This window comes from Lupinus angustifolius, chromosome LG01, assembly GCF_001865875.1.
Source record: "Lupinus angustifolius cultivar Tanjil chromosome LG01, LupAngTanjil_v1.0, whole genome shotgun sequence".
Lineage (NCBI taxonomy): Eukaryota > Viridiplantae > Streptophyta > Magnoliopsida > Fabales > Fabaceae > Lupinus > Lupinus angustifolius.
The window spans coordinates 34,907,719-34,934,158 of NC_032009.1; the positions used below are offsets into that span (position 1 = coordinate 34,907,719).

Consider the following 26,440-nt stretch of genomic DNA (forward strand, 5'->3'; position numbering starts at 1 on the left):
TCCATAACATACAATGATACTTTATATATATAGCATTATCTCACCCAAAAAAGGTGTATAGCACCATAGCAAAATGAAGCAAATAGAATGTGTATACAATTTCTAGTACGGAATCCATAACCTTACATCACCCTGCTCCCCAAAAAGAAGCAAAAGAAAATCTTACCCCAAGTAAGAAGGAAAAAGCAAAAATAAAATTCAACATATTCAAACTTCAAACTGTGTTCACAGGTTACTATAACTTTGAAGACTTACACACATGCAGCTCCAATCTATGTTAGTTACCCAAGAAAGGTACATTATCGTTTTCCAAGTTTCACTACTCCAATATGCCCCTGAAAAGAGACTGATCCACTTCTTTATGGATCTATAATGAAAATTTCTTGTTAGAACATGAAACATTTTTACATAAAGGCGAGATATGGATATACATCTTTCAACTTCTCTTGAATGCATTAGAAATATAACAGAAGTTACACAGACAAAGCAGAAGGCAGTTTAATGTTGTGCAGAGGGAATATTGACAGGCATGCATTCGACAGAAGAGACCTGGCCTCCACTTGAAGCATTTCGACTCACAACAAGTGCAACACCATTCTCAGCATTTTCCAAAGCATTTTGTGTATCAACAGCTGGCGTTGCATTTTCAGCACGCACCGGGCGGAGAAGACCCTGTAGTCTTAACCTGTAACTTTGACTAGAAGGTTGACCTCTCACATATCTGGTTGCTGTCACAACACTAGCAGAAGGTCGTTCAGAATCTGAAGGGAGATTGGAAAAAGCACTAAGATCAAGATTTGGAAATACTGAGCAACGACAACGAGGGCATTTCACATTCAGACTAAGCCATTCATCTATGCATTCAACATGAAAGTTGTGAGCGCAAGGCAGGCCACGGACCTGCATTATAGAAAGTTAGAAACTATTTTCAATTGCTCTGTAAAGCACGCTCATCTGAAAATTCTTGAAAGTGTGCCCTGAGAATTCGTGAGGCTAACACAGCTTAAATATGAGAACACAGACATGATTGAAGGCACTATGACTGATGGAATATAAAATTATCTTTCACTATTGCATCTGACCGCTATTGTCATATGGCACAAAAAGGTTCAGAAAAGAGCACACTTTTTGGCAATAGATGGTGAACAACATACAGTATGAACTGTTGTACAACCTTAATTGGGAAACAATATACCTCATTCCCGAGATAGAACTCTTCTAAGCAGATGGGGCATTCATTGCAATCAGTAGGAACAGCTTTTAACCTGAACTTTGGGAGTTCCTGAATTAAAGCTTCAACTGCTTCTCTCTACATCCAACCCAAGCAAGAATACCAACTATCAAAAGTGAAACTGACTATATAAACAAAAGGAATTTCAATGAAATATTAAGACGTAATAATCATAAACAATGATAACAAAAAGCCTTTTGCAATTAGGTGGGATCAGTTGCATGGATCAGACCACACTATTGTGTTCTAATCATAAATCATGTCACCAATAATAATAACCACTGCATTGTCCAAAAACACAAAAGAGAGCACTATGATTCATTCATGAGAAAAACCCAGGCAATATATTTCCTTAATTATCGCATGTGAGTATGTGACGTGACATTTACTCTGCTTGACAAAGAAAAAACATGAAGTCATGAGCTGCTGCTTTACATGAGTTCTAATAAGCAATCAAGATGTCAATAAACATCAGGTAAAACTACCTGAGCTGGAGTTAGGTAAACTCCTGGATGATATGCGCCAGCATCTTGGCTTGCACCCCTTGCTTCTTGACCTGCAGCCTCAAATGCCCAATCAGGCACTCGGATCATATCAAGTAGAACCTAAAAAAGTGAAAATAGCAATTGTTACCATCTAATAGTCCTATAGTATGGATAATCAAACAGGAATGAATATACATTAAGATATCTAAGAACGGTTACAGCTAAATACATCAATCAATCCCATACACGCAACTACTAGAAATGAAGAGATGCCAATAGAGTGATAGACAAGTGGCATTGCCTCCATAGAACTGAGCAGAACAAGCTGGATAACAAAATTTCCATTGTAACTTCATAGGAATCCCACAGAAGTGGTAGAGGATATTTACTTTGCATCTAAAGATGCAATTTTGTTACCACATAACAAGGGACTGTGTTTCAGTAACAACGTGCGTTCAAATAGTGTTATGTATAACAACATAAAAACTAGAACAACAAACCATAAAGCTGGAAATGAAAGAAAGCAGATTTCATTACATTAACTAAATTTTTTGCATAAAACAAAAGAACCTATTGTGTCACTAAACTCACAGCAGTATCATGCTATAAAAATATGGAGTATCCATGACAAAAGTAACAAATACTGATATATGAGATACAGTTAAGATAAAACTTACCCCATATTCAGATACAGGGATACCCTGTTGGGCACGTAATAAGTGTGCCTGCCTTCGTGTCAACCACTGCAAAGCATTAAAAAAACCATAATAAAACACCACCAACCAGGACAAACATAACGAAAAGAGATTATGGGAACAAGTCAAATGGGTAAAAATAGAACACAAGCAACCTTCTCAAGCGACATGCAAGCAATGCAAACGAGTCCACAGTAGCTAAAAAGTAACCAGATGAGGAAGCCCCATTTCTGACCCTCTTCAGGAACCTGCAGGTAAATTATTTGAATTATGCATTGTAAACTTGTATAGAAGAGTAGCATTGAAAAATGAATAAAAACAAAAACATACACAGTCCCTGTCACGGCTGAACCACAGTGTACCAATAATAGTCCAGACCCAAAGGAAGGGATAGAGAAGAACTGCAAGAATTGAAAGGACAACTAGTCTTCCACAGAAACGAGCATATCTCTGTTGCCTCCCAAAATCTCTACAAGCATAGAAAGGGGGTGGGAGGAAATAAAAGTGACTGAACTAGTTTGGACTTGACAAATTAAATCATCAATTGACTTTAATTGCTTGATGCATTAGAAAAAATTCAGAATCATGCATGGTTATATGAATGGTGAAAGCCAAATGGCCATGCATGACTTCGTACTTATTGCTCAACAGCCAAGTTAAATCAAATTATCAAAATGAAACTCAGTAACATCATTTTCCAGAATTTCGCATATCAAAAATATCTTCTTTCATAAAGCTTCAGGCCATATCCATCATATTCCATTTATTTTTTGTATAAAGTTCTATGTCATTTGCTTCAACAATGTTGTTTTAACCTTAAGGCATGTTAGCCGTTGCAGACTTGCAGGCATCGCTTCACTATGTAATTCAGGCAAATGACTATACTGACTCAACAGATTTCCTGTGTTAAGTTAGTCCATACTATCTCAAGTCTAAACACAATCCTTTTAGTTCCATATAGATTAACTCAATCAACAACATCAATACGCCGAAATGCCATTAGTTAGCTCCATGATCATGAGGTGTGAAAAGAATCTTAGTAATTTTTATGAAGGTTCTCACCTGATTTAGATATATTTAACATTCAATTAGATAAATTATAAAAAACATATGAGAATTGTGAAACGTCCAACCTCATCTATCCTACTCTAATTTCAATCATAATCTCATATTGATGCAAACAACATAAGTCAGCATTAGAGTTGAAAGTTTCCGGATGGAAGGACATACAAACCCATTCCAGCAGCAATGCCATTATCAACAAACATCAGAAGCCGGAAAATAAACACAACGGTGTAATCAACCTGAACACCAGCAAAAGAATAGAAAGGGGATTATTTACAGACAACTACAAAACAATCTTAAAAGGGATAGAGAAGAATACAAAGAAAGGAACCCACCATAATCCATATATGCAATGGGTACATACAAGAATGATATCGCTTCCAGTTAATCGCCACAATAACTCTTCAAGTCAAAAGAGTTAAAGAATACATACAGAGACACACATTTCTTAACACACACATACGCACATACACACATATATATAGATATACATATATATATATATAAGTATGTATATACAAATATATATATATATATATATAGAAGAGCTATAAGTGAATTAGTGGCAGCTAACCTAAGTTACATTGAGTGGTCCGAAATGCTTCAGAATATGATAAATGAGTCTATACACGATTAGCGTAAAAATCTACACACGGTCAGTGCATCATCCGCACGTTATATGAACTATAACTATGTGCGTGACTGTGTATAAAACTCTTACCCTCTTACATTCATTTGTATTACTATGAACAAGAATAATATATAATGTGCACCAGTGAAGTGAATGGCTGAAAATGCAGAGTAATAAGGAAATTGAGAAACACAATGGTGTAAGGATACACACTGGTAGCGAGCATAGACAAGAAAAACCCATCATACCTGGACATAGTTAATTGCATTGAATCAAATTTGAAGGAAATGGAAAAAATGGAAATACAATGCGATAATAATAATCAGATCAATGGAATAATAACTAAAATAGATAGAGAATTGAGACGAACCACTTAAAATCGACACCTCTGATAGCCATAGCTGAGAGAGTGTAAGATTTGAAAAAACCCTAAGTGGATGAAACGGTGTCGTGGTAAATAGTGATGATGCATGAATCGTGAAGAGAAGATGAAGTTACAAAAACGGACTTAGCTATTGACTACGTTACGTTAAAATCTGTCACTATCCACTGCAACACCGTTACTTTTGTCATAGGTATTTATTTATTTATATGAAAATGTAATTCATTAGTTCGCCACTAATAATAACATTTATAATTATTTTATCACATCAATTCTTTTTAGCTAAGATTTTCATATTTTTCACGGGATTCAATGGTCCTATGGATTTATTGTTTTGTTAAGTTAATGTTAAGATATGTTCATATTTTAATGAATAACTAATTTCGTTCCTCATATTGTGACTATTAAGGAGTGTTGTTCAAAACAAATAAACCTTTAACCTTACATGATATTTCAGATCTACAGTTGACTATACAATTATATGTTTAATAAAAAAAATGTATACATTAATAATATTATTAATAATTATACATTAATTATGTATAATTTTTTACAAAACTCCTCTTAATATTTATGCATGATAATATAACCTCAGTCTCAAAAACTTCTCGTTCTCATGTCTCAAGTTAATAATATCCCACTAAATCATATAAAAATGTTATTTTATATTTTTTTTTATTTTCTTTTCATGTCAAATTTCCATTAGATTGAGACACAAAAAATGGAACTGCATATCACCATTTCACGTAAAGAGTAGGCAATTTCATGTGCCCACAACATGGATGAGAAAAAGAGCAAGAGAAGAAGTACATGATCAACAACATCATTAACTGAAACACCAACATCCAAAAAAACAAAGAAAAAGGGTTGAAAGAGGTTCAGAATCAGAAGAAGATGAAAGAAAACAGTGATGGTTTTGTAAGAGCAGATCAGATTGATCTGAAGAGCATAGATGAACAACTAGAGAGGCATCTGAACAAGGTGTTGATAATGGAAAAGAATAAGCAAATAGATGAAGAAGATTGTAATCATGTTCATGTACACACAAGTGGCAGTGCTAGTAATTCACCTCCTTCTGCTACTAAATTTAGAAGTGCCATCAAGAAGAAGAAGAAGAAGAAGCAGGAATGGGAGATTGAACCTTCTAAACTAATCATCAAGAGCGTTATATCTCGTGGCACTTTTGGCACTGTTCACCGTGGTATCTATGATATTCAACATGTTGCTGGTAACTTTTATGTTTCTTTGTTTTTTTAATTTTAGTTCTTATTGGGATCAATTTTACTCATCAGATTCATATGCTTAATTCCCATCCCACCAAGGTTCAAATTAGTGTTTTTTTTTTCATTTAACTACAAACAATTATTAAAAAATTCTTAATTTCTTCATCAGTTTTTTTGTTCCTTCCAAGTTAATTTCCTCCAATTCCCTTATTTGTCTGAATTATCTCGAAAAGAGTTGACTTTTACAGTGATTTAGTGATGGGCAGTTTTTTTGGATCCATTCTGTTCATGATTCATATCAGGAGTAGGGTTGAATTTATGCAAATAATGATAATAATTTGGATGATTTTTATTAGAAATTGGAGAGTAAGAAATGGATGTGAATTTCATTCGAATATTGAATTGAACGAATGATAGTTTACAATGAAAGTAAACAATATATACATGGAAACAAAGCTTAACTAACTAAAACCACTAAACTAGCTATAACTATAACTAGCCTAATACAATGTCAACCAAATACCAAAATATAGTTCAAAATATATTTCAATAACTTTTTTGCATCTTAAAATTCATGTCATCCTAGTTGGTTTTATGGTGTGGTAAATGTAATTATATATAAGATGTTATTGGTTACTAATGTTGTTTTGGTAGAATTGATGTTCTTATTTTCTGCTTTCACTAACCACTGTTAACTCTGACTGCGGAATTCGCGCTTAGTTAAATTGCTGGACTGGGGTGAAGAAGGCCAAAGAACCAATGCCGAAGTTGCTTCCCTGAGGACAGCGTTTATACAGGAAGTCGCTGTTCGGCATAAACTTGATCATCCTAATGTCACTAAGGTTGGTTTCAAATTCTTTCCTTTTGTTTGTTATTGTTTATTGTTGTGTGTTTGAATGTAGTAGGCATGAAGCATAGTCTAATATTGTTTTATACTTTCTTTGTTGTTGTATACTTGTATGTGATGTCTTTCAAGGCTGATTAATGCTTAAGGATGCTGAGTTGTGTAGTTTTCAGGGATTTCCTTCTAAAATAAGTCATCCCCGCCTTTTTCCATCTCCCTCTACTCACATTCAACTTGAATTTGCTTGCTATCTTGGAATGCGGTTTCTTTTTCCCTGCCGAGGGCAATTTTCATGATATTTTTATTTTCACGAACATTTAGTTAAGATCATGAGGTGTGCAGGTTGCCTGCTGTAACGGTATTCTACAAATTATCATCTGTGAAACTTAAGAAATTCAGGAATTTTATGGAAGCAATGTAGAAGTGATTCTTATTTTTTTGAGGTATACATATTCCTCATGTTGTCTCTGATTCTATTGATTATACAAATTTTAGTTCATATATATATTTTGACAATAATGGGTGATATATGATGAGATTGTTGTGATACTTAATTTGCAATAGATTAATCAGAGCCTTCAATTCCTTAGAATATTCGCTGCAGTATAATTGCAACTTAGAACTCTAATCTCCATGTTAGTTTGTTTATACATGTCTTTGTTGATTTAAGAATGAATACTGATTACTTCATATTTAGATAGTTTCATTTGTATGTTACTTGTTGCAACTTCAGAGTGCTCTAAACTTGAACTAGTCTTTCACATTGGAGGATTCAAACATATGAATTTGCATTTCTTATTTGGCTCAGCATCACCATCTCCTTGAACAAGGCTTGTAAATAAATAAATAAATCAACCTACCAACATTCTTTCAAAACTATTTATCATGAAAGCTTATTCTTGATATTTCTACAATTTATGGTGAATCTGTTCTTCGGGATAGTTGATAACTTTATATGTCTGTTACTAATTTCCCCTCTAAATGAACATTAACCTTTTCCTCTCTATTTTCAAAGGGTCTTATGCTTTTTTTTTGCAAGTGTTTTTCTTCCCTTGTCTCTTAAAACAAATTACTTTTACCATGTTTAGTTCATAGGAGCAACAATGGGGTCTGCCGAATTACAGATACAAACTGATAATGGCCTAATCGGCATGCCGAGCAACGTGTGTTGTGTTGTTGTGGAGTATCTTTCTGGTGGTACACTGAAAACTTTCCTAATAAAGAACAGGAGGAGGAAGTTAGCTTTTAAGGTTGTCATCCAGCTAGCACTTGATCTTGCAAGAGGGTATGTATCTATTTTAATTGTGTGGTGTAGCAAATCAAGAACAATAACTATCTCATAATTTGTATACATAACTGCTAAACTCGATTTTACGTGGTTTTGCAGGCTGAGTTATCTTCACTCTCAGAAGATTGTCCACAGAGATGTAAAGACAGAGAACATGCTGTTGGATAAGTCACGCACGGTCAAAATTGCTGATTTTGGAGTTGCTCGTGTTGAGGCATCGAATCCTAATGATATGACCGGGGAGACTGGTACTCTTGGTTACATGGCTCCGGAGGTGTGTTGTTAGTACCTTGTAAATTCTTCGAAAATTTGATATTATTGTACTAGCATAAAGATGAACTTAATGTGGTAGCAAATAACATGTGAATAAGAAAAGAAAGAGTTGAGATAGAACATGTAAGTTTTTGATTTGATCAAAGAGAAAGCTTAGGTAATTGACAAATGATCCTTTATTTATCTAACAGGTTCTAAATGGCAACCCCTACAACAGGAAATGTGATGTGTACAGTTTTGGTATCTGTTTATGGGAAACATATTGTTGTGACATGCCGTATCCGGACTTAAGTTTCTCAGAGATTACTTCAGCAGTTGTTCGCCAGGTATATCACTATATTCGCTTCCGAGAAGCGCATGTTTGTACTAGATTCTTCAGTGTCAATGATTCTGCTATAATGATTTTATTATTCTTGTTGGAATTGTAGAATCTGAGACCAGAAATTCCAAGATGTTGTCCAAGTTCTCTAGCAAATGTAATGAAGAAATGCTGGGATGCCAGTCCCGATAAGCGGCCGGAGATGGATGAGGTAGTTTCGATGCTGGAGGCCATTGACACATCAAAAGGTGGAGGTATGATCCCTCCGGATCAGCAAGAAGGTTGTCTTTGCTTCCACAAGCGTAGAGGGCCTTGATGTTTTTATTCTTAGTCCACCAAAAAATTGAGTTATAGTGATTTTTCACTAGTATTTGAACAATCATAGGAATACATAGTAGTGGGTATAGATGAATCTGTGCGTTACTTTTTATTCTTTCATTCAATGACTTGAATATGTAAAGTTGCACCTTTGATTTTCTTTTACAACATTTTTTCTTGAGAAAAAGATGTATGCACTGATAGTTGTACAAAATTTATATAATATAAGTTCATTATTTATTTTCAATTATCATATATATTACACTTTTTTTTTTCTTCCCCTTGGTTTGGGTTTGGTGGATATGTGCATTAATTTCAGCTTGACAATGTGTTAATTAATTATAAGAAGCACATCTTCTCTCGTGCAAATTGTGTCATTCTGTTTGTCATCAGTTGTAATTTGTCAGAAAAATACTTGATAATTAAACTTTTAACATAAATATATTTTTATCAACCAATCAAAAAACTACTCATTAGTTTTATTGCTATAGAGTTGCCATCATAATTGATGTGATTAAGTGTTATGAATGAGTCAAGTGAAGGGAGGCTACCATGGATGCTTCATGTATTATCTTGAGTGATGGATCTAACATAGAGTAGATCGTGAAAATATGTTAAAAATTAAAATAATAAATATTATTGATTATAAAAAGATGAAAATATTAATGTTAAGTTAAAAAAAAATTAAATATATTTAATCAAATAAATTATATATTTCATAATTAAACTCTATTAAATTTTTTATATTGAAATCGTTGATTGATTAATTCATTGTCAATATTGTTGAACATTTCTCGCCAACATGTATATCATGCCTAATAGAATGATGCATGAGATGTTGGACCAACTTCCCAACAATATTGTTACAAATAAGTACAAAATAAATAGTATTTTTAACAAATAAAAACAATATAAATATGAAATGAGAAAAAAAACAATGTATTATTATATATTTTTATTAAATAAAAGTTAACATAATCAAATAATACAAGTATGCAATGAATAAAGTAATACAAATAGTAATAAAATAATATATTATAATATTACTTAATAAAACAATGCATTCTAATATTACTTAATAAAATATTATTATATTGTCATATTATTATGAATAAATTAATATAGATAATAAATGAATAGTAACTTGATAGCAATAAATAGTAACTCATAAAATGAATAATAAAATGCCACCTTTTTTTAAAGACTAGTAATATAAGAGTCCATTACCAATATACCATAATGATCATGAGCACTTCCAATTTGTAGAGAATTAAGCATGGAAGAAGAGAAAACATCAAAAGATACAAGTGTTGTTTCACAAGTTGAAGGTGACAATGTTGACCAACAAAACCATGTAACATCATCAACAAATAATGAGGAACAAGAATACATAAGAGTACCTAAGGGAACATCTCTTGAATTTCCAGGGTGGTATGCTGATAATTCATGGCATGGTACTATTACTTCTTAATTCCATGTTACATGTCTTGTTTATATCACTTTATAAGAGTACTATTTTATTTATGGTATAGGGGAAGCACATATATATAAGATAGATAAGGTTATATTCCAAGGGAAATCAGAACTACAAGAGATTATGGTATTTGAGGTACTTGTTGCTTTAATATTATTAACTATTCCTATTGCATTTTCAATGACAATTAAGACAAAATGACATGGTTGTATTGTGTAGTCATGCAGCCATGGCAAGGTTGCAATTCTTGATGGGTATATTCAGTTGACAGAGAGTGATGAATTTGCTTACCAGGAAATGCTTACTCACCTTGCACTTTGTTCCATTTCCAATCCTAACAAGGTTTGTTTTTTCTTCACTCTATACATAGTTGAGATATACCATAATGGTAATAAAGTGTTAAAGTCTCTCTCCTATATATTAGAGAGAATCTTTGTTCTTTTGCATGGATGAGGATCAAATGTACACATTTATGTCCCACTTGGTGTCTCAAGCCCAACGAGAAAACTTCGTTCATTTAAAAAGAAAAATTATAAAAACAGAAATTAATATTTTAATATTATTTCGTGAAGTTTGATCGGTTCGGGACATTCCTGAATGTTAAACAATGAACATTACAGGTTCTGCTGGTTGGAGGAGGAGATGGTGGAATTCTCAGAGAAATATCTAGACATTCTTCTATTGACCATATTGATATTTGTGAAATGGATAAAATGGTGATTGATGTGAGTATTCATGTTCACATCACTAACCTCTTGTGCATATTTTGCATTCTTATAATAATATATTCTTTAAGAATAACTAGTTTCTTTATGCTCTTGTGTGAGGATTCAGGTTTATAAGAAGTTTTTCCCAAATGTAGCAATTGGTTATGAGGATCCTCGAGTGCATGTTCATATCATGGATGGTAAAATAACCATTTTGTTTCTTATCTTGTAACTTCCAAACAAACATGATAAAAAACTTTACATCTAATACTACTCTTTTATACCATATTTTTGCCTAAACTATTATGTACAAATCCATGACTAACCTGTTAAGCATCCGAAAGACGTTATCGATCACGAACTTGAACATAATTGTAAAAAAATGGCGTGGAAATATAGGAGTTGAATATGATAATGGATCACTGATTTAATCTGCATACTAACTTTTCTAACAAGTATGCAGGAATTCAGTTCATCAATTCTGTTCCCGAGGGCACTTACGATGCTATCATATTGGATGCTTTCGACCCAATGGGTAAGAACATCTTTCTTTATGTCAATTTAAAACTGCAGCTATAACTATAGAAGAAAAAACCTTCTCATTATTTTGGCTTACAAGGAACAAAATCAAGTTCAGAAACATGAAAGATGAAACAATTCAATGTCATGCAGGGCCTATTGCAGATGTGCTTGCAGATGACTGCTTCTTGGAATCAGTAGCAAAGGCTCTTCGCCCCGGTGGAGTGCTTTCGGCTCCAGCAGATAGCTTTTGGCATAAGGACTTTGTCATTCCAGATACCATAGCAAATTGCAAGAAAATATTCAAAGGCTCAGTTAACTATGCTTGGACCACAGTTCCTACATATGCAAGGTATGCATGCATTTCTTATTTAACTTCATGTTTACCTTTCTTTAGTTATTTCTAGTAAATAGGGTATTATTATGAGGATTTTTTGTTAAGGAATGTTTCTGTTTTTGTTGGTTTACCAGTGGAGTGATAGGATTCATGCTTTGCTCCACTGAGGGGCCTACAGTGGACTTCAAACACCCAATAAATCCACTGAAACCAGGGCAAAATGGAGTGGCAAAGACACCTCCTAAGTTTTATAACTCAGAGGTAACCCTTTGAAACAGTTCTAGCTCAAGGATTAACCTATTATTATGTCACCTTTTTTCTCTTTTTCTTTTGGTTTCTGCAGATCCATGCTGCTGCATTCTGTCTCCCTTCTTTCGTAGACAAGGGTATCGATCCCTAAAGATATCGATGAAGTAGTAGTTTTAAGGAATTGCTGTTAACTTTTGCACTGTCATTCTCCACATATTTAGGGGTGGAAGTTTTCCCATGCAGAACAATTATAATAATGATAAGTTGATATTATTTCTTAATTAGTAATCATGTATTGCAATTAACAAACATTCGGTTTAAGGACCAATTTTTTTAAAAAAATGGTTATAGGAGTGAATCTACAGCCACAACAATTAGAACTCTCATGCTGATGTATGTTCATAAATGCTGCTAATGAGGACTGAGTTACCTAGTTGATCTTTTGGTAAGAGATCTATAATCCTATAGTACATCCTCACTAAGTTCACAAACATTTGTATAAGGTTAAACATGTTTCAAGAATTTGAGATTTATCATGACAAAATGAAGATTATCAATAGCTACAAAAATCAGTACCAAAACATAGTTAAAATTCCAAACTACAGATACATTTATGGTACATTCATACAAGCAAGGCAAAAGCCTGAAAGGTCAAAACTCATAAGATTCTAATTCTAACAATATCAAGAAATGGATGCTTCAAAATAAACCTACATGTAGTTTGTGATTATATAAGTTACTATTAGCAAGATTCTATCTCTGACATGGTAAAACTTTTTAAAGTGGAATTTGATTTGTGTCAAGGTCTCTTGTGTTCATGGACATTATACACAAACTGTATGGTAGAAAGAAGTATATAGCTAAAAACACAAGAACACCAAGATCGGCTTCTTCACCAACTGCCGGACGACGAGGTTTCATCCAGTATATCTGGATTGCACACCATAAGCAGTATAAGGAAGCTATGGACAATATAAGTAGCATTGATTGGTATGACTTTTTCTTTATGGAGTTTGTGGCATTTGCTCTGCATTGTGATGGAGGAGACAGAACATATTTCAAAAACTAAGCTGTGTCTATAATATGACTAGATAGTTGACATTGCAAAAACAAATACCTGTTGAGGTAGACGAAGCCGCCAATTAAGCAAACACAACATAAGCCAACTAGAACAACGGAATCCGGGTTAACCGGTGCTCGACTTTCCCACCATCCAGTGCTCAAAATCCAAGTGTACATGGTTGTTTTTCCATTTTCCTTCATATTTTGAAGATAATGTGTAATCATATCAGGTGACAATGTAAGACTAAAATTTCAGGATGAGTTATTATAAGTGGCTGCAAATTTTGACCTCCCTTTGGAGTTTGGACACAACTACATAACTTTCAAACCAGTAAAGTTCATCATAGTTCCAAGTTGCTATCTTAGTTGCCATCAAAATGATAGCCATTAGAAGTATAGAACTTCATTTGAATGAAGAACTTCAAAAGCTAGTGTTTATTTCAACATCACATGTAATAACATTTAAGAGGAAACAGAAAGCGCAAACAACCTAACATCCCCTCGTTGGCCTAATATAATCGCCGGATTTCTGATTCAATGTCTTTTTACTAGTATTGTTATTCTTTTGCAGTTAATGTTCCCTATTCATGCTCAGAGATTTGAGGCTCCCCGGTCGCAGTCTGGTCTAACATCGTTAAACTAATTGATGAGTAAAATCATGTTTTTGCTTCATTTAAAATTAGTCAAAATTAAGTGGTAAATTAGTAGAAGCAAATGCACAAAGATTTGGAACATAGTGAGTGGTGTTTCTGTTTACCTCAAACAGATGATCTAGGAAGAAATGAGTAAAAGAGCCAGCTGATATCAACAAAAAGCATTGCATTCTTGTAAGAGGTACCTGCAATATGAACAAGTTAAATCAGTTAATGATATAGTAAGTGTCATTATCAAGAGTATTACTCACTCAACTTCTCAAAAGGTAAGGATCTATCATCTATGCATTCATTTTCATCACTCATATTTCTCACTCCAAATCATACAGATCACATAGACACACAAAAAAACAATACTATTCAAGCATCAAAGCTAGTGATCTAAATAGAGGTTAGATATTTCCACTTTTCTATGTAATATTTCCACTTTCTAAAGTATGCAAAACATTTCAATGAGAAGTAATTATGAGGTTAGATAGAAAGTGTGACTAACCCTGGACACAGAATCAAGAAGGTGTGTATGAATAAGATAAGAGGATATCCAAGAGTAGAGAAAAGAGAGTGGAAAACCCAATATAAGGATGTAATAAAAGGGATGATGTATAAGATCTGCAAGTGAAGATCCTACATAATCAGCAGGACCACCAAAAAGTGAACCAAGCCATTCAGAGAATGAACCAATATCTGGTCCAAAGAATGCATTGACTGTGTAAGTTAGTGTATGATGAGGGCTGAACCTACCATTGCTGATGCTGCTAAGACCCAAGCCAGAACCCATGGCATACATCATGTGAGGACCAGGTCCTGGCATGGTCTATAACAATCAATACTCAAACTCAAACTCAAACTCAAACACCTTAGATCAATGAAGATCCAAAGAGAAAATAAGAAAAATGAAAAGTGAAAAGTGATGTAGCTATAAAGTACCAACACAGGTTTGAGGTGTTTCACTAACTAGTTATCTCAAAAGGGTAGGTGTGGGAGGTTAATATTATGATGTTACTTCTTTTGTATACTTGTTACTGGTTTCTGTTATTACCTTAAGTTCCATATAAGGTGAAAATGGAACAAAGTATTGTAGTGTTAGTTATTTTGTTTTTATTTGGTCTTGCTTCATAAATAGAAAGTAGAAAACATATAGTTGATGTAATTAGATTGTGATAAATAAAAATACCAGAGTTGTTTTTTTCTTGGTCATGAATTCAGTTTAGTCTACCGCACTTAATGTACCAAAATGTTGCTGTAGATGACACCTTTGTTGTATGTTGAAATGGTGGTCTACCACAAAAACATAAATAAAAGTATTTATAAATTTTTCAACCTCCTTATAAAATGTGTAATATCTATATATTGTTAGTGTAATGATTTATATATATTTAGTATATTATTTATCATTCATAATGACGGATCTAGGATTCAGAGTCAAAAGATACAAATAGCAATAAATGTAGTGTTATTAAAATCAATTAGATCGACTCATCTAACTTTAGACACCCAATTTGTTCAAGTTGCTCATTCAATCGGCTATGAACCAAAACTATTATGAATGGTTTGACTTGGCTATTCTATATCTATATAGCTGGTGTAATCCCTTGAATAGGTTTCTTCTTTCCTTGACACTTGGCAATTCTATGGGTAAATCTGTAATCTTAGTATTTTTTTGTTTTAAAGAAGTCGGTTAAACATTATGTGCTATTTTACAGAAAGGACAAACTTTTGCTGCTTGAGTCTAAAATAATAAAATAATGTAACAAATAATTTTACCATACTATATAAGATGAAGTGAAACATTTTATTCAAGTAAGGAAATATGAAGCACACATTAATATTAAGGAAATATGAAACACACATTAATATGGAGTGGTGCAACCAAAGTACTTCAATTAAATACTTATTCAAGTATATCAACAAAGGCTATGATAGGATCACAGCTGTTATTGAAACAACAGAAAATGGTGGATCCCAAACTCAATGAAACATTGATGAAGTTAAACAATATCTTGATTGTAAATATATATCACCATCAGAAGCATGTTGGAGGATTTTTAGATTTCCTATTCATGGGAGACAACCTGCAGTAGAAAGATTGTATTTTCTCCTTCCAGGAGAACAATCAATCTACTTCAATGATCATGATGATATTGACAATATACTTTCAAGACTAACAGTATCAAAGTCTATGTTTACATCATGGATGGAAGCTAATAAACAATATTCAGAAGGTCGAAATCTATGTTATGCTCAATATGTGTCAAAATTTGTTTATGTGAAAAAGAGTAGGACTTGGAAACCAAGAAAATCAGGTTATACAATTGGTAGACTAATATGGGTTTCTCCATGCACTGATGACCTATATTATCTTAGGATGGTGTTGACAGTGGTTAAGGGCCCAACAAGTTATGAAGATATTAAAACAGTGGCAAAAATTCAATATCCTACATTTAAAGATGCATGTTTTGCAATTGGCTTAGTTCAGGATGATATGGAATATATTGAAGCGCTAAGAGAAGCCAAAGATTGGGGTTCTAGATTCTACCTCAGGAAATTATTTGTTACAATGCTCTTATCAACCTCTATGAATAAACCAGATCAAGTTTGGGAAGAAACATGGGAATGGTTATGTGATGGAATTCTTTACAATCAAAGAAATATTTCTAATAATCAAGGTATACAATAATTATATTTAAATTATATATTTTATATTTCTTTTATGTAAATTTATTATATCATATACAACTTTTTTGACCATTTGTAGGGTTGGTGCTTAGTGATGAACAATTGCAAAATCTAATTTTGTTGGAGATTGAGAAACTACTTGAACAAAATCGGAGAAGTTTGAAAGATTATCCTCCAATGCCATATCAAAAATGGATATGTCACAAGTCAATTGAGCAACAGACTAATATATGAAGAACTTAATTATGATACAACTGAATTAAAGGAAAACTTCAATCTTCTTTTCCAATCTCTCACAGGTAGTCCAATCGCTTTCCTATTATTATTGTTTGTTAATCTATATGTAGTATTAAAATTGATTTCTACATGTTTATATCATATATTACAGACGAGCAATCTAAAATATTCCAGACTATCATCAAAGTTGTAAAACAACAACAAGGACGCATGTTTTTCTTATATGGTTATGGAGGAACTGATAAAACCCATATGTGGAGAACTCTAACATATGCGTTGAGATCTCAAAAACAGATTGTGTTAACTATTGCTTCTAGTGGTATAGCTTCTTTATTGTTACCAGAGGTAGAACACCACACTCTAAATTCAAAATTCATGTACCAAGTGTTGAGAACTCTATTTGCAACATTCATCAAGGTTCTGAACTTGCTGACTTACTGAAACAAACGAAGTTAATTATATGGGATGAAGCTCCGATGACACATAAGTTTTGCTTTGAGGCACTTGATAGAAGTCTTGCAGATATAATGGGTACAACAACAAATGACTCAATTTTATTCGGAGGAAATGTTGTAGTTTTCGGATGTGATTTTAGACAAATCTTGCCAGTGATTCCAAGAGGGTATCGTTCAGATATTGTACATGCAACAATTAACTCATCCTATCTTTGGCATCAATGTAGAATTTTGAATCTTACAAAGAACATGAGTTTACAAAATAATGACAATGTAGAGATTAAGGAATTCTGAGAATGGATATTAAAAGTTGGGGATGGAAAATTATCATAGCCTAACGATGGTTGTGTTGAAGTTGATATTCCAGAGAAACTTTTGATTCTTGATTTTGATAACTCAATTGATACAATAGTGTCCAACACTTATCCAAACTTACATCTTCACTACAAGGATGGACAATTTCTGTAATCTAGAACAATACTTGTATTAACAATTGAGATTGTTGACCAAATCAATTAATATGTTCTAAGCATAATTCCAGGTAAATTTATTTTATTTCTCTTCAATTTTTGTTTCGCCTATATAATATATTTATAGACTTATACTAATAAATTTTGTAATGTATAACTATAGGCGAGGAAAATGAATACTCAAGTTCATATTCAATTGATATGTCTGATGCTAATGATATTGAAGCAGTCAACATACTAACTCCAGAATTTCTAAACTCCCTTTCAACATCTGGTCTCCCTAATCAGAAAATCAAGTTGAAAATTGGAACTCCAATCATGTTATTGAGGAATATAGACCAGTCAGAAGGATTGTATAATGGTACAAGAATGGTAGTCACTAAAATGGCAAAACATGTGATTGAAGCAAAAATCATGTCGGGTAAAAATGTTGGACATATCATATATATTCATCGCATGTCAATGTCACCATCCCAATGTCCATGGCCTTTCAAGCTTATCAGAAGACAATTCCCTATAGTTGTTTCATATGCTATGACAATCAATAAATCTCAAGGTCAATCATTAGAGAGTGTAGGCTTATATCTACCTAGACCAGTATTTAGTCATGGTCAATTGTATGTGTTATCTCAAGAGTTAAAAGCAAGAAGGGATTGAAGATTTTAATTCATGATAAGGATGGTAAACCACTAAAGTCAACGACAAATGTGGTTTATAAAGAAATCTTTCAAAATCTCTACCAAGTATTCTACAATTTATCTTAAATTGTACTATATAAATTTTGTTTATAACTATTTATTATTTGTTTCATACAATAGGTTCTATGCCATATTATTTGCCAACAACTCTATTGGATCAAACTGATACATAAACATCAAACTTCATCAGGTAATCATTAGCAAATGTTTAATTAACAAATTACTTTGTACTATTTAAATACATTCTACCTAAATACGTTATCACCCGTGCAAATGCATGGATATACTACTAGTTTGCTTATAAAATTAGTAACTTGATCTATCTAACCAATATTCATACGATTAATTTTATATATCCAAGAAGTACAATAAATATTAACTATAAAAGTATTGTAATGTTGGAAAAAAATTGGAGATATCAATGACTCATCTCTAGAACTCATATAGTGTTAATATATACATTATTTCTTATAAAATATATGTATATTTAATTTCATTAATGTACAATTTAATTAATAAATTAGCATACCCATATATCACTATATCAACAAGTTGATGGTTAATGATTGTTACTTATTAAAACTACTACACTCCCACTAGATGCATTCAATCAAATATTTTAATGTCGTTAAGAATGATCGTTTGAAGGAGTATAGTCATTTTCAAATATAATTTTGATGAAGTGGAGAAATTTGATTGGTTAACTATTTCTCTGCACTTCCTCAATTTCATCGAATTAGTTTGAAGGAACCATTCTTATATAGCACATATTTCCATTATCAAATATGAATTCCTTCTAGTGCTTGCTGAATTCTATTTATGGTGTATTTAAGGGTGGAAATAGGTTAGGCAGAGTTTATTACCTGATTTATAATAGGTTATATTAGATTTTTTTTGTGAATAAGTCAGACTCAAGATTTTTAAAAAGTCTATTTAGTTTAACAGGTCAGATTCCAGACCATTTGAAAGGCCTATTAAATTTAATAGATTGACCTATTTAGTTAAATTACATAACAATGTTGAAATTATACTATTTTAATATAAAGTAATATTATTATATATGTAATTTTAATATAAATATATATACAAAAATATATTTTCATTATTAGAGTTAGATGAGCCTAGCCAAAAGTAGGCATATTAGTCCATTCAAATATAGATATCAGGGCCTATTTCATGACCATATAGTATATCAAGTCTTTAAACATGCTAAAAGGTCAGATCAGACTTTTAAACAGTTCAGACCTAGGCTTTGAAAAAAATTAAACAGACTAACAGACCAGACTCAAACTCTTATATGTTATATAGGTTCGACCTATTTAAGGCAAAGTCTGGTATAATCTATCATGTTTCCACCCTTAGGTATATCTAACTTTTCAATATTGTTTTTGAAACAACTTTTCAATATGCAATACAACAACAATTAAAGTTTATTTTCATTAGTTAAATTAACTACATGAATTGAAAATTGGTATATCAAATAATATTATAATGCTCTGTTATAATTGCTTTATCATAATGCTTTTCTATATACAATGAGACAGAAATTACTTACATGCTTCTATATATGTCTCCAATCAATGATCCAATTCATTCTATTTTAGCCGTGTTTTGTTTTAGGAGGAATCTTCAATTGTTCATTGCTGAGGTTGTTGACATTTATTGTATTATAGTTATATTTGTTCTCATAAAGTATCTATCACTTTATATATCACTCATTTTTAATTTTTATTTATTAGCGAATTATAACATAAATTAAATAAATAATAGCTTTATAAATACTACCTACCCTTGTGATGACTCAATGTTGCTTGGTTCTGTATTTGCTACATGAATTAAACTTTAAAGATTACCTTACTTAAACTATGAGGCTTAGTTGTTGCATTATTGTTCTAAAATGGTAATTTTACATTTTAAATTGTAAATTGTAATAATCTTTACTAGAAGCAACTCATTTATGAGATTGGACTTAGTTTGAATGATAAAAATGTCATTACAAATCTAAATAGAATGATATAATTATCATTTCAATTTACTTTTTGTTTTGTTTTACGCAACACTTCTCAGAAACTAACTCGATCTCGAATTAAGCTACTTAACTCTCTGAGTGGGCAGGGTATTTTTGCTGAGGTACCTAATACTTATGGAGATAAGTTTTAATAAGACCGCATATCACAGTATAGTTTATGATCTTTAAAAAATACCTTTGCTTAGAAGGGTGTAAGTTTGACTCAGCAAATAATAGTAGTTTGATTATTGTACATCGTTGGGCCCTCCAATTTGGTGGGTGTTATTTAAATTCGGATGGGTCCATAGTTACTAAGTAGCATAGAATGAATTAATATTTATACATCCTTGATATAAAATTTAAGCTTTATTAAACTCTTATTAGTGATGCTATTCGTATGGTGTTGGAGGTTTATGAATTAGTGTTTTTTCTAGGTATTATGGTTCAAACAAATAATGATACGCGGAGAAAAGAGACACAACTAATTTTGCTTGTGGAACGAAATAAGATTTGTGAAATTTTATAAATGACTTCTAATAATTTACATGAAGTAGTCCTCATCCTCACACTGCTATTGAGGGACAAAAAGGAGATAGAATTATCTGAGAAATAAATGCTTCAAAAAAATAAAAGGAAATTCAACTTTTAACAACATATTTATTCATTTGATTACAATGAAATTACATTTTTATCATTGAAAACAAAGAAAAAACCATTCAATTGCCTCTCCATTATCCTAGTTAGATAAAAAGATTATTACATATATTGAATTCTTTTAGATAATATTGGGTGAATTTTACTCTCCACAAAGAATGCAGTGACTTGAATGAAGAGTTAGGTCTCAAAAAGGACATATATGCATGTAATGAGAAATCCGTGTGAGTGACGTGTTTTGTTTGTGTTATCTGTGGGCACTCGTTACTCGTTAGTGGTTAATGCTTAGCTTCCTTATATATCGTTGGGGGACAAAGATCTGCTGTCCCAAACTCTGTCACAAACTAATTATATTATGCCACGTCAGTTAAAAAAGATTAAATATTTATAACTTTGTCAGTTTTACTTCATTGTGATTGGTCAGGAACGTGGTTCGAGACATGGTTGAGGACAGCAGATCTCAATTCATCTTTGGGTATCATTCAGCAATATATAACAGATAAGATCAACTACCATAACAAATATTCAAATTAAATAATTCACACATAAAAACACATATCATAATAATACTATAAAACACACCAAAGTGTGTTAGTTATTTATAGGTGAGTGAGTCTCTCTTGTTCTCTTCAAAATCATTCAATCTCAAAACCATCGTATATAACATCGGGTGCTGACGTGTCAATGGAGCTTGAATCCACTCCTACAAACCAAGATAGATCCTCCAACAACATCTACAGTGACACGCGCTTCGCCTTCTGCTGCTTCGCTCCACGGCGTTCCTCATGGTGGGAGCGCGTTCGCTCCACCTCCTTCTCACCTCGCTCTCACGAATCCAGCCTCACCGGCGGTGACCGGTGGTGGACACGTGGCATTAGAGCGTTCAAGAAGATTCGGCAGTGGTCGGAGATAGTGGCGGGTCCGAAGTGGAAGACCTTCATTCGGAGCTTCAACAGAAGCGGAAAGCGAATTCCTAACTACCAGTACGATCCATTGAGTTACGCATTGAATTTCGACGAGGGGCAAAACGGGGATTCTCAACACGACGGTTACCGGAATTTCTCTACGCGCTATGCAGCTGCGAGCGTGAAAACAGTGACGACGGAGCGTGGAAACGACGTTACCGTTTTGGTGTGAGGAAATGTTAATAGCTGGAAAATGCATATCATGAGCTGGACTGAGAGAGAGGGTGGGTGGCGCCTCACCTTTTTTTTGGGCTTATTTCAATTATTATCATTTTATTGTAATATTTTCTTTTATATGCTCATGACTCATAACACACCTAAGAGTCATATGATAATGCATTTATGTGTATATAATGATTCACTAGTTTTAATATACATGCAAAAGAGTATCTTATACCCTATAATAACTCTATTCTTTTTTATCAAAACCATGTTTAATTGTTGAGAGTGATATTTGTTAGGATTGTCAGCTACAAATTTTGAAAAAGATTATTTCTTTATCCAAAAATGTGAAAAGATATCTTTGGTATTACTAATTTTTTACTAACCCTAGAATTTAATCTATTTTGGGATGTGTAGCTGTCTCGAATAAGCGTTGTTCAATAAATTGAATCTTTAATGATTTGGTCTATCTATTGTTAATATATTGTTTGGTAATACCAATGAGTGTTGACTCAAGTGGTACATGATTGATTCCCCTTAAGCAAGAATCCGAGTTCGAGTCTTGTGGATGAAAAAAATATCCGTTGGGAGAGTTAACTATTGTTTGGCATTTAATTTATATATTATAATATATTGATTGGGTAAAAATTGTTAAATTCTTTAACCCAATTTGTTGTTTTTTGGTGACCACATGATTATGGCGTGAGAAGGGAGAAAGGTTTATAATTACAAAATTTCCTTTTAATTATTACTTAAAAGTTATTGTGGGTGGACGGTGGGGGAGGTGTGTTTGCTTGGCTTATTCGCAACACCAAACTTGCAATTAATATTACGTGAAATGATTTATTATTTGCCTGTCAATGTTAAGTATTTCCTTATGAGTATCTTCGCATTTAAAAATGTCTTTAATATCAATACACCATAGGTTGTGTAACTCTTTTTACACATTTAGTTAATCATTTATTTATATGAATGATAATTATTTCACCAATAAATTACAATGACACCTCTTAGAAGTAGTGAAAGTACATAAACTCCCTTTCTCTTTTACATATATATACAATACAATCCTAATTTATATACATGGTTTATATCGACTACTCCTATAGTGGAGTGCAATCTTTTTAAAAAACTGATAATAAGTGTAATTAAGTTACATGATAGGAGTAGGGTAAGCACAACCCAGTCTTACCCGCTCACTCGGTATAACTGAATAATGATCAGGTTTAAATAAGGTTGGGTTTCATCGAATTTAGGGTCGAGTTTAGGTTTAAAAATTAGACGCAATCAATATTTAGGGTCGAGTAGAGACGAAACATGACCTGTCGCACCCATATGTTTGTATGTATTTTTATTCATATATGTACAGAACAATGTCATTTTTTGGTCGAAAGTATCAATGATTCTCTAATTTTTTATGATATATACATGATTAAAAATACATACATATATCATTTTATATGCCAAATTACATATTCATAATAATAAATAATATTGAGAAGACTTTATCTAAAATGAGTATGTATTATACTTAGTCGGGTCTAGGGTTGAGTTTAAAGTCTAACCTGATTAATATTTAGGGTCGGATTACCTTCGAGTTTAGGGCCGGTCCGGACTCAAAAAATGATCTGACCAACATTTAGAGTCGGGTAAGGACAAGTCTTAACTCGTCCCAACCCGACCCACGCTCACCCCTAGGTAGGAGTGTGAGTGTAATTTAATCCAATAAAAAATAATGACACTTATACTATTTGTATTAAATAAAATTGTATCATTTCTTCTTTAAGAAAAGTGAATTCTTATGAGATTTATCCACAAAATTATAAATTATGAATTTATCCTACTTAATGTAATTTTATTTGCAAAATTCCAAGATATATCCTAAATTACTTAGATACACCTTAGAATTTAGCTTAATAAAATTTATTAATTTTTATTTAAAAGATTACACTCACATCTATGTAGATGTAATTGTCATTATAATGTATATCAAAAAAGATAAATGAAAGTTGTATATTTGATTGGATTTGATTATCAATCTCATTTAATACAAATAGGTTGATCGTTTGTGAGTCTCTAAAGACTAAATTCAATGTCACACCATAAATAGTGTTGGATATGTTGTTATTCACTTGATATTTAATCATTATACATTTCGTTTTTGAAATTTACATTAACATTAGCTCTGTGTCTGCCATTATTAATAGAATCATATATTTGTTTATTTCAGGAAACATTTGAAAATGTATAATATATATATGGTAAAAATCTTAGAGAATTATTGAGCCAATGCAAAAATATCTTGGTGGGTGTGAAATAAAAAAAAAGATAAGAAGAATTTCCAATAGATTAGAGCACGTTAGCACCTTGAGCTATACGGTTAGCAGACTTTATAAGCAATAAAATGTGACCAACTATCCATTGAAAAAGCTCAAAAGCTCTATAACTTTCCAGGAAATTTATCCAGTGATAGGTGACGTGATACTACGCAGATGTCATATGTTTATGTTGAACCAAGACCTCAAGACATTAGTTTCATAAGTCTTTCCTACTTATAAATTCTTTCACTATTCTTTGCATATCCAATGTCGGACTTCACACTTTAATAAACTCAATAGTTTATATCCAGGTTGTTGGCAACTCAAACCATTCTTTAGCTTCATGCTGAATATTCTTGACTTTGATCAGAATCAGATCCTTCATTACATACTGTTCATCTTTTGTGTGATACAAGTGAAGTAATTCAGGTTTGTTAGTTGATTAGTTTTCTGTTTTTAGAAAAGTAGTTGGCTGTAAGGTAATTGGGTTTTGGTATAAATAGAATGTAATTCTTCAAAAGAATGTTGTTGACCAATAATACATAGCTGAGGTATTTCTTCATCTTCATCTTAGTTTCTGCTTGCTGTGCATATCAATTCCATCTCTGGTGTACTGCACAGTTTTAGCTTGCTGTGTGATTTTAAGATAGTGTTAAATTGGGGTTGCAGTCGTGATATATGAAGCACGGATATGGATACGTGTGTCGGATACAATTTGTATTAGATACGTCGACACACATTTTTTTAAAATATAGGATACGATAAGGATACGTGTATAGAATAATAAAGAACACATAAAATATAATAAAATTATAAGTGTAAATCAAAATATCCAAAGTAAAAAATATAATGGAAATTGAAAATCATTGTCTTCCAATTCAAGTACCAAAACTAAAAAATATACTAGAATAATTCATAAAACTGTTTATTGTCTAGCCCTAGAAACAAAAATAGTATCAATTTCATCTCCTCATTGACGGCCATGTTGTGGATCAGAGAGTCAGTATGATGGGCCGACTATCGGAGGGTCAATGCAATGTGATAGTATGTTGGTATGAGTCTTTGTGGATTTTAAATAAGTTGATGTTTATTGAAAACGAATATAACTTATCCAATTTTATTGAAAACGAATCTATATTATACTATATTTTATTGAAAACGAATCTGATACATGTCTTGATATTTATTTATTTTATTTTTTTAATTTTTGGATACTTTAAGGATAGTATCATTCGCGAATTCGAGTGTATCCGTGTCGGATACGTGTCGGATACCGACATGCGAGGATGTTCGACGAACCGTGCTTCAGATGTCGTGATTGTGGTATCGGTTGTTGTTATTGCGATTGCGGCTATTGTGACCGTTGCGATGTGGATTGCGATCGTTCCGGTGCAAATTATTGTGTAATTAAAAAATATTTTTGAATTCAATGCGGTCTGATATGGTCGCATTATTATGATTTGGAGTCACACCATAATTCCACAATTTAAATCACTAGATACAACATTATGCACATCTCCATGTACAGGATATGAGATACAACATTATGCATATATGTATTTCATTGATCATATGCTTCTTCAGCTAGTTTTTTTCTGAATAGACAAAATTCAACCTTGCTTGCAAATTTGAATTGATTATGGCACGATAAAGTTTTCCTAGTACCCCATTGGAGATATACTCAATCTTCTCCTTCCTCCCATGAAATAAGATATTAATATATTTAACTTTTAGATAATAATAATAATATGAAAATATAATGTGAGGTAGTGAGAACATGCTTGACCTTTCTAATACCCACGTTTCAATCTAGCTCAATGGAATCTAAATGGTGAGTTACTCGAGAGACAAAAATAATCAAATATCAACTAGCATGTTGATGGTATGATGAGAATTTTTTTTAATATGAAAGTCATAAGATGGTCTGATAGGTATAGTAAATATATTAATGAATGAAGTAAAAGAAATTGTATCTTCGAAAGTCTTACCCACGACAAAATATTAACATATGCTAAAAACAAAAAAGAGAAATTTCTTAACAT

General features: G+C 32.4%; 5 protein-coding genes across 7 annotated transcripts; 3 read left to right on the top strand and 2 right to left on the bottom strand.

Moving 5' to 3' along the window:
- LOC109362665 (E3 ubiquitin-protein ligase SIS3-like) lies at positions 59-4,606 on the bottom strand. Of its 3 annotated transcripts, none has more exons than XM_019608628.1 (10): positions 4,494-4,606; positions 4,317-4,355; positions 3,812-3,878; positions 3,642-3,715; positions 2,742-2,880; positions 2,567-2,659; positions 2,394-2,459; positions 1,717-1,836; positions 1,196-1,309; positions 59-900 (listed from the first exon to the last, which is right to left on the bottom strand). In XM_019608628.1, exons 1-10 carry the CDS (start codon positions 4,577-4,579, stop codon positions 499-501), a joined length of 1,200 nt encoding a protein of 399 aa, XP_019464173.1. In that variant the 5' UTR covers positions 4,580-4,606; the 3' UTR covers positions 59-498. The 3 variants fall into 3 exon arrangements, with proteins under 3 accessions (XP_019464173.1, XP_019464182.1, XP_019464190.1); XM_019608637.1 differs by having other exon boundaries at positions 4,478-4,606; XM_019608645.1 differs by lacking the exon at positions 4,494-4,606 and having other exon boundaries at positions 3,841-3,878; positions 4,317-4,338.
- On the top strand, positions 5,267-8,890 carry LOC109362683 (serine/threonine-protein kinase HT1-like). The gene is made up of 6 exons (XM_019608657.1): positions 5,267-5,717; positions 6,433-6,554; positions 7,645-7,841; positions 7,944-8,118; positions 8,309-8,443; positions 8,546-8,890. Exons 1-6 carry the CDS (start codon positions 5,384-5,386, stop codon positions 8,750-8,752), a joined length of 1,170 nt encoding a protein of 389 aa, XP_019464202.1. The 5' UTR covers positions 5,267-5,383; the 3' UTR covers positions 8,753-8,890.
- LOC109362692 (spermidine synthase-like) lies at positions 10,010-12,321 on the top strand. Its single transcript, XM_019608669.1, has 9 exons — positions 10,010-10,208; positions 10,287-10,363; positions 10,448-10,570; positions 10,849-10,953; positions 11,063-11,135; positions 11,399-11,470; positions 11,608-11,806; positions 11,926-12,052; positions 12,135-12,321. Exons 1-9 carry the CDS (start codon positions 10,031-10,033, stop codon positions 12,189-12,191), a joined length of 1,011 nt encoding a protein of 336 aa, XP_019464214.1. The 5' UTR covers positions 10,010-10,030; the 3' UTR covers positions 12,192-12,321.
- Positions 12,602-14,858, bottom strand: LOC109362700. The gene is made up of 4 exons (XM_019608681.1): positions 14,249-14,858; positions 13,860-13,940; positions 13,158-13,297; positions 12,602-13,067 (listed from the first exon to the last, which is right to left on the bottom strand). The coding sequence occupies exons 1-4, from the start codon at positions 14,564-14,566 to the stop codon at positions 12,818-12,820; spliced, it is 789 nt and encodes a 262-aa protein (XP_019464226.1). The 5' UTR covers positions 14,567-14,858; the 3' UTR covers positions 12,602-12,817.
- On the top strand, positions 21,559-22,295 carry LOC109362705. Its single transcript, XM_019608694.1, has one exon. The coding sequence runs from the start codon at positions 21,638-21,640 to the stop codon at positions 22,088-22,090; it is 453 nt and encodes a 150-aa protein (XP_019464239.1). The 5' UTR covers positions 21,559-21,637; the 3' UTR covers positions 22,091-22,295.

Coding starts and splice junctions, on each gene's coding strand:
- LOC109362665 (XM_019608628.1), bottom strand. CDS start 4,579: ATGCATCATCACTATTTACCACGACACCGTTTCATCCACTTAGGGTTT. Junction 3,879..4,316: donor TCTATGCTCGCTACCAGTGT/GTATCCTTACAC, acceptor TTTGACTTGAAG/AGTTATTGTGGCGATTAACT. Junction 2,460..2,566: donor CTTGCATGTCGCTTGAGAAG/GTTGCTTGTGTT, acceptor AATGCTTTGCAG/TGGTTGACACGAAGGCAGGC.
- LOC109362683 (XM_019608657.1), top strand. CDS start 5,384: ATGAAAGAAAACAGTGATGGTTTTGTAAGAGCAGATCAGATTGATCTG. Junction 5,718..6,432: donor TGATATTCAACATGTTGCTG/GTAACTTTTATG, acceptor ATTCGCGCTTAG/TTAAATTGCTGGACTGGGGT. Junction 8,119..8,308: donor TTGGTTACATGGCTCCGGAG/GTGTGTTGTTAG, acceptor TTTATCTAACAG/GTTCTAAATGGCAACCCCTA.
- LOC109362692 (XM_019608669.1), top strand. CDS start 10,031: ATGGAAGAAGAGAAAACATCAAAAGATACAAGTGTTGTTTCACAAGTT. Junction 10,209..10,286: donor TGCTGATAATTCATGGCATG/GTACTATTACTT, acceptor TTTATGGTATAG/GGGAAGCACATATATATAAG. Junction 11,807..11,925: donor ACAGTTCCTACATATGCAAG/GTATGCATGCAT, acceptor TTGGTTTACCAG/TGGAGTGATAGGATTCATGC.
- LOC109362700 (XM_019608681.1), bottom strand. CDS start 14,566: ATGCCAGGACCTGGTCCTCACATGATGTATGCCATGGGTTCTGGCTTG. Junction 13,941..14,248: donor TTCTTGATTCTGTGTCCAGG/GTTAGTCACACT, acceptor TTCATATTGCAG/GTACCTCTTACAAGAATGCA. Junction 13,298..13,859: donor TCCTAGATCATCTGTTTGAG/GTAAACAGAAAC, acceptor CAAAATATGAAG/GAAAATGGAAAAACAACCAT.
- LOC109362705 (XM_019608694.1), top strand. CDS start 21,638: ATGGAGCTTGAATCCACTCCTACAAACCAAGATAGATCCTCCAACAAC.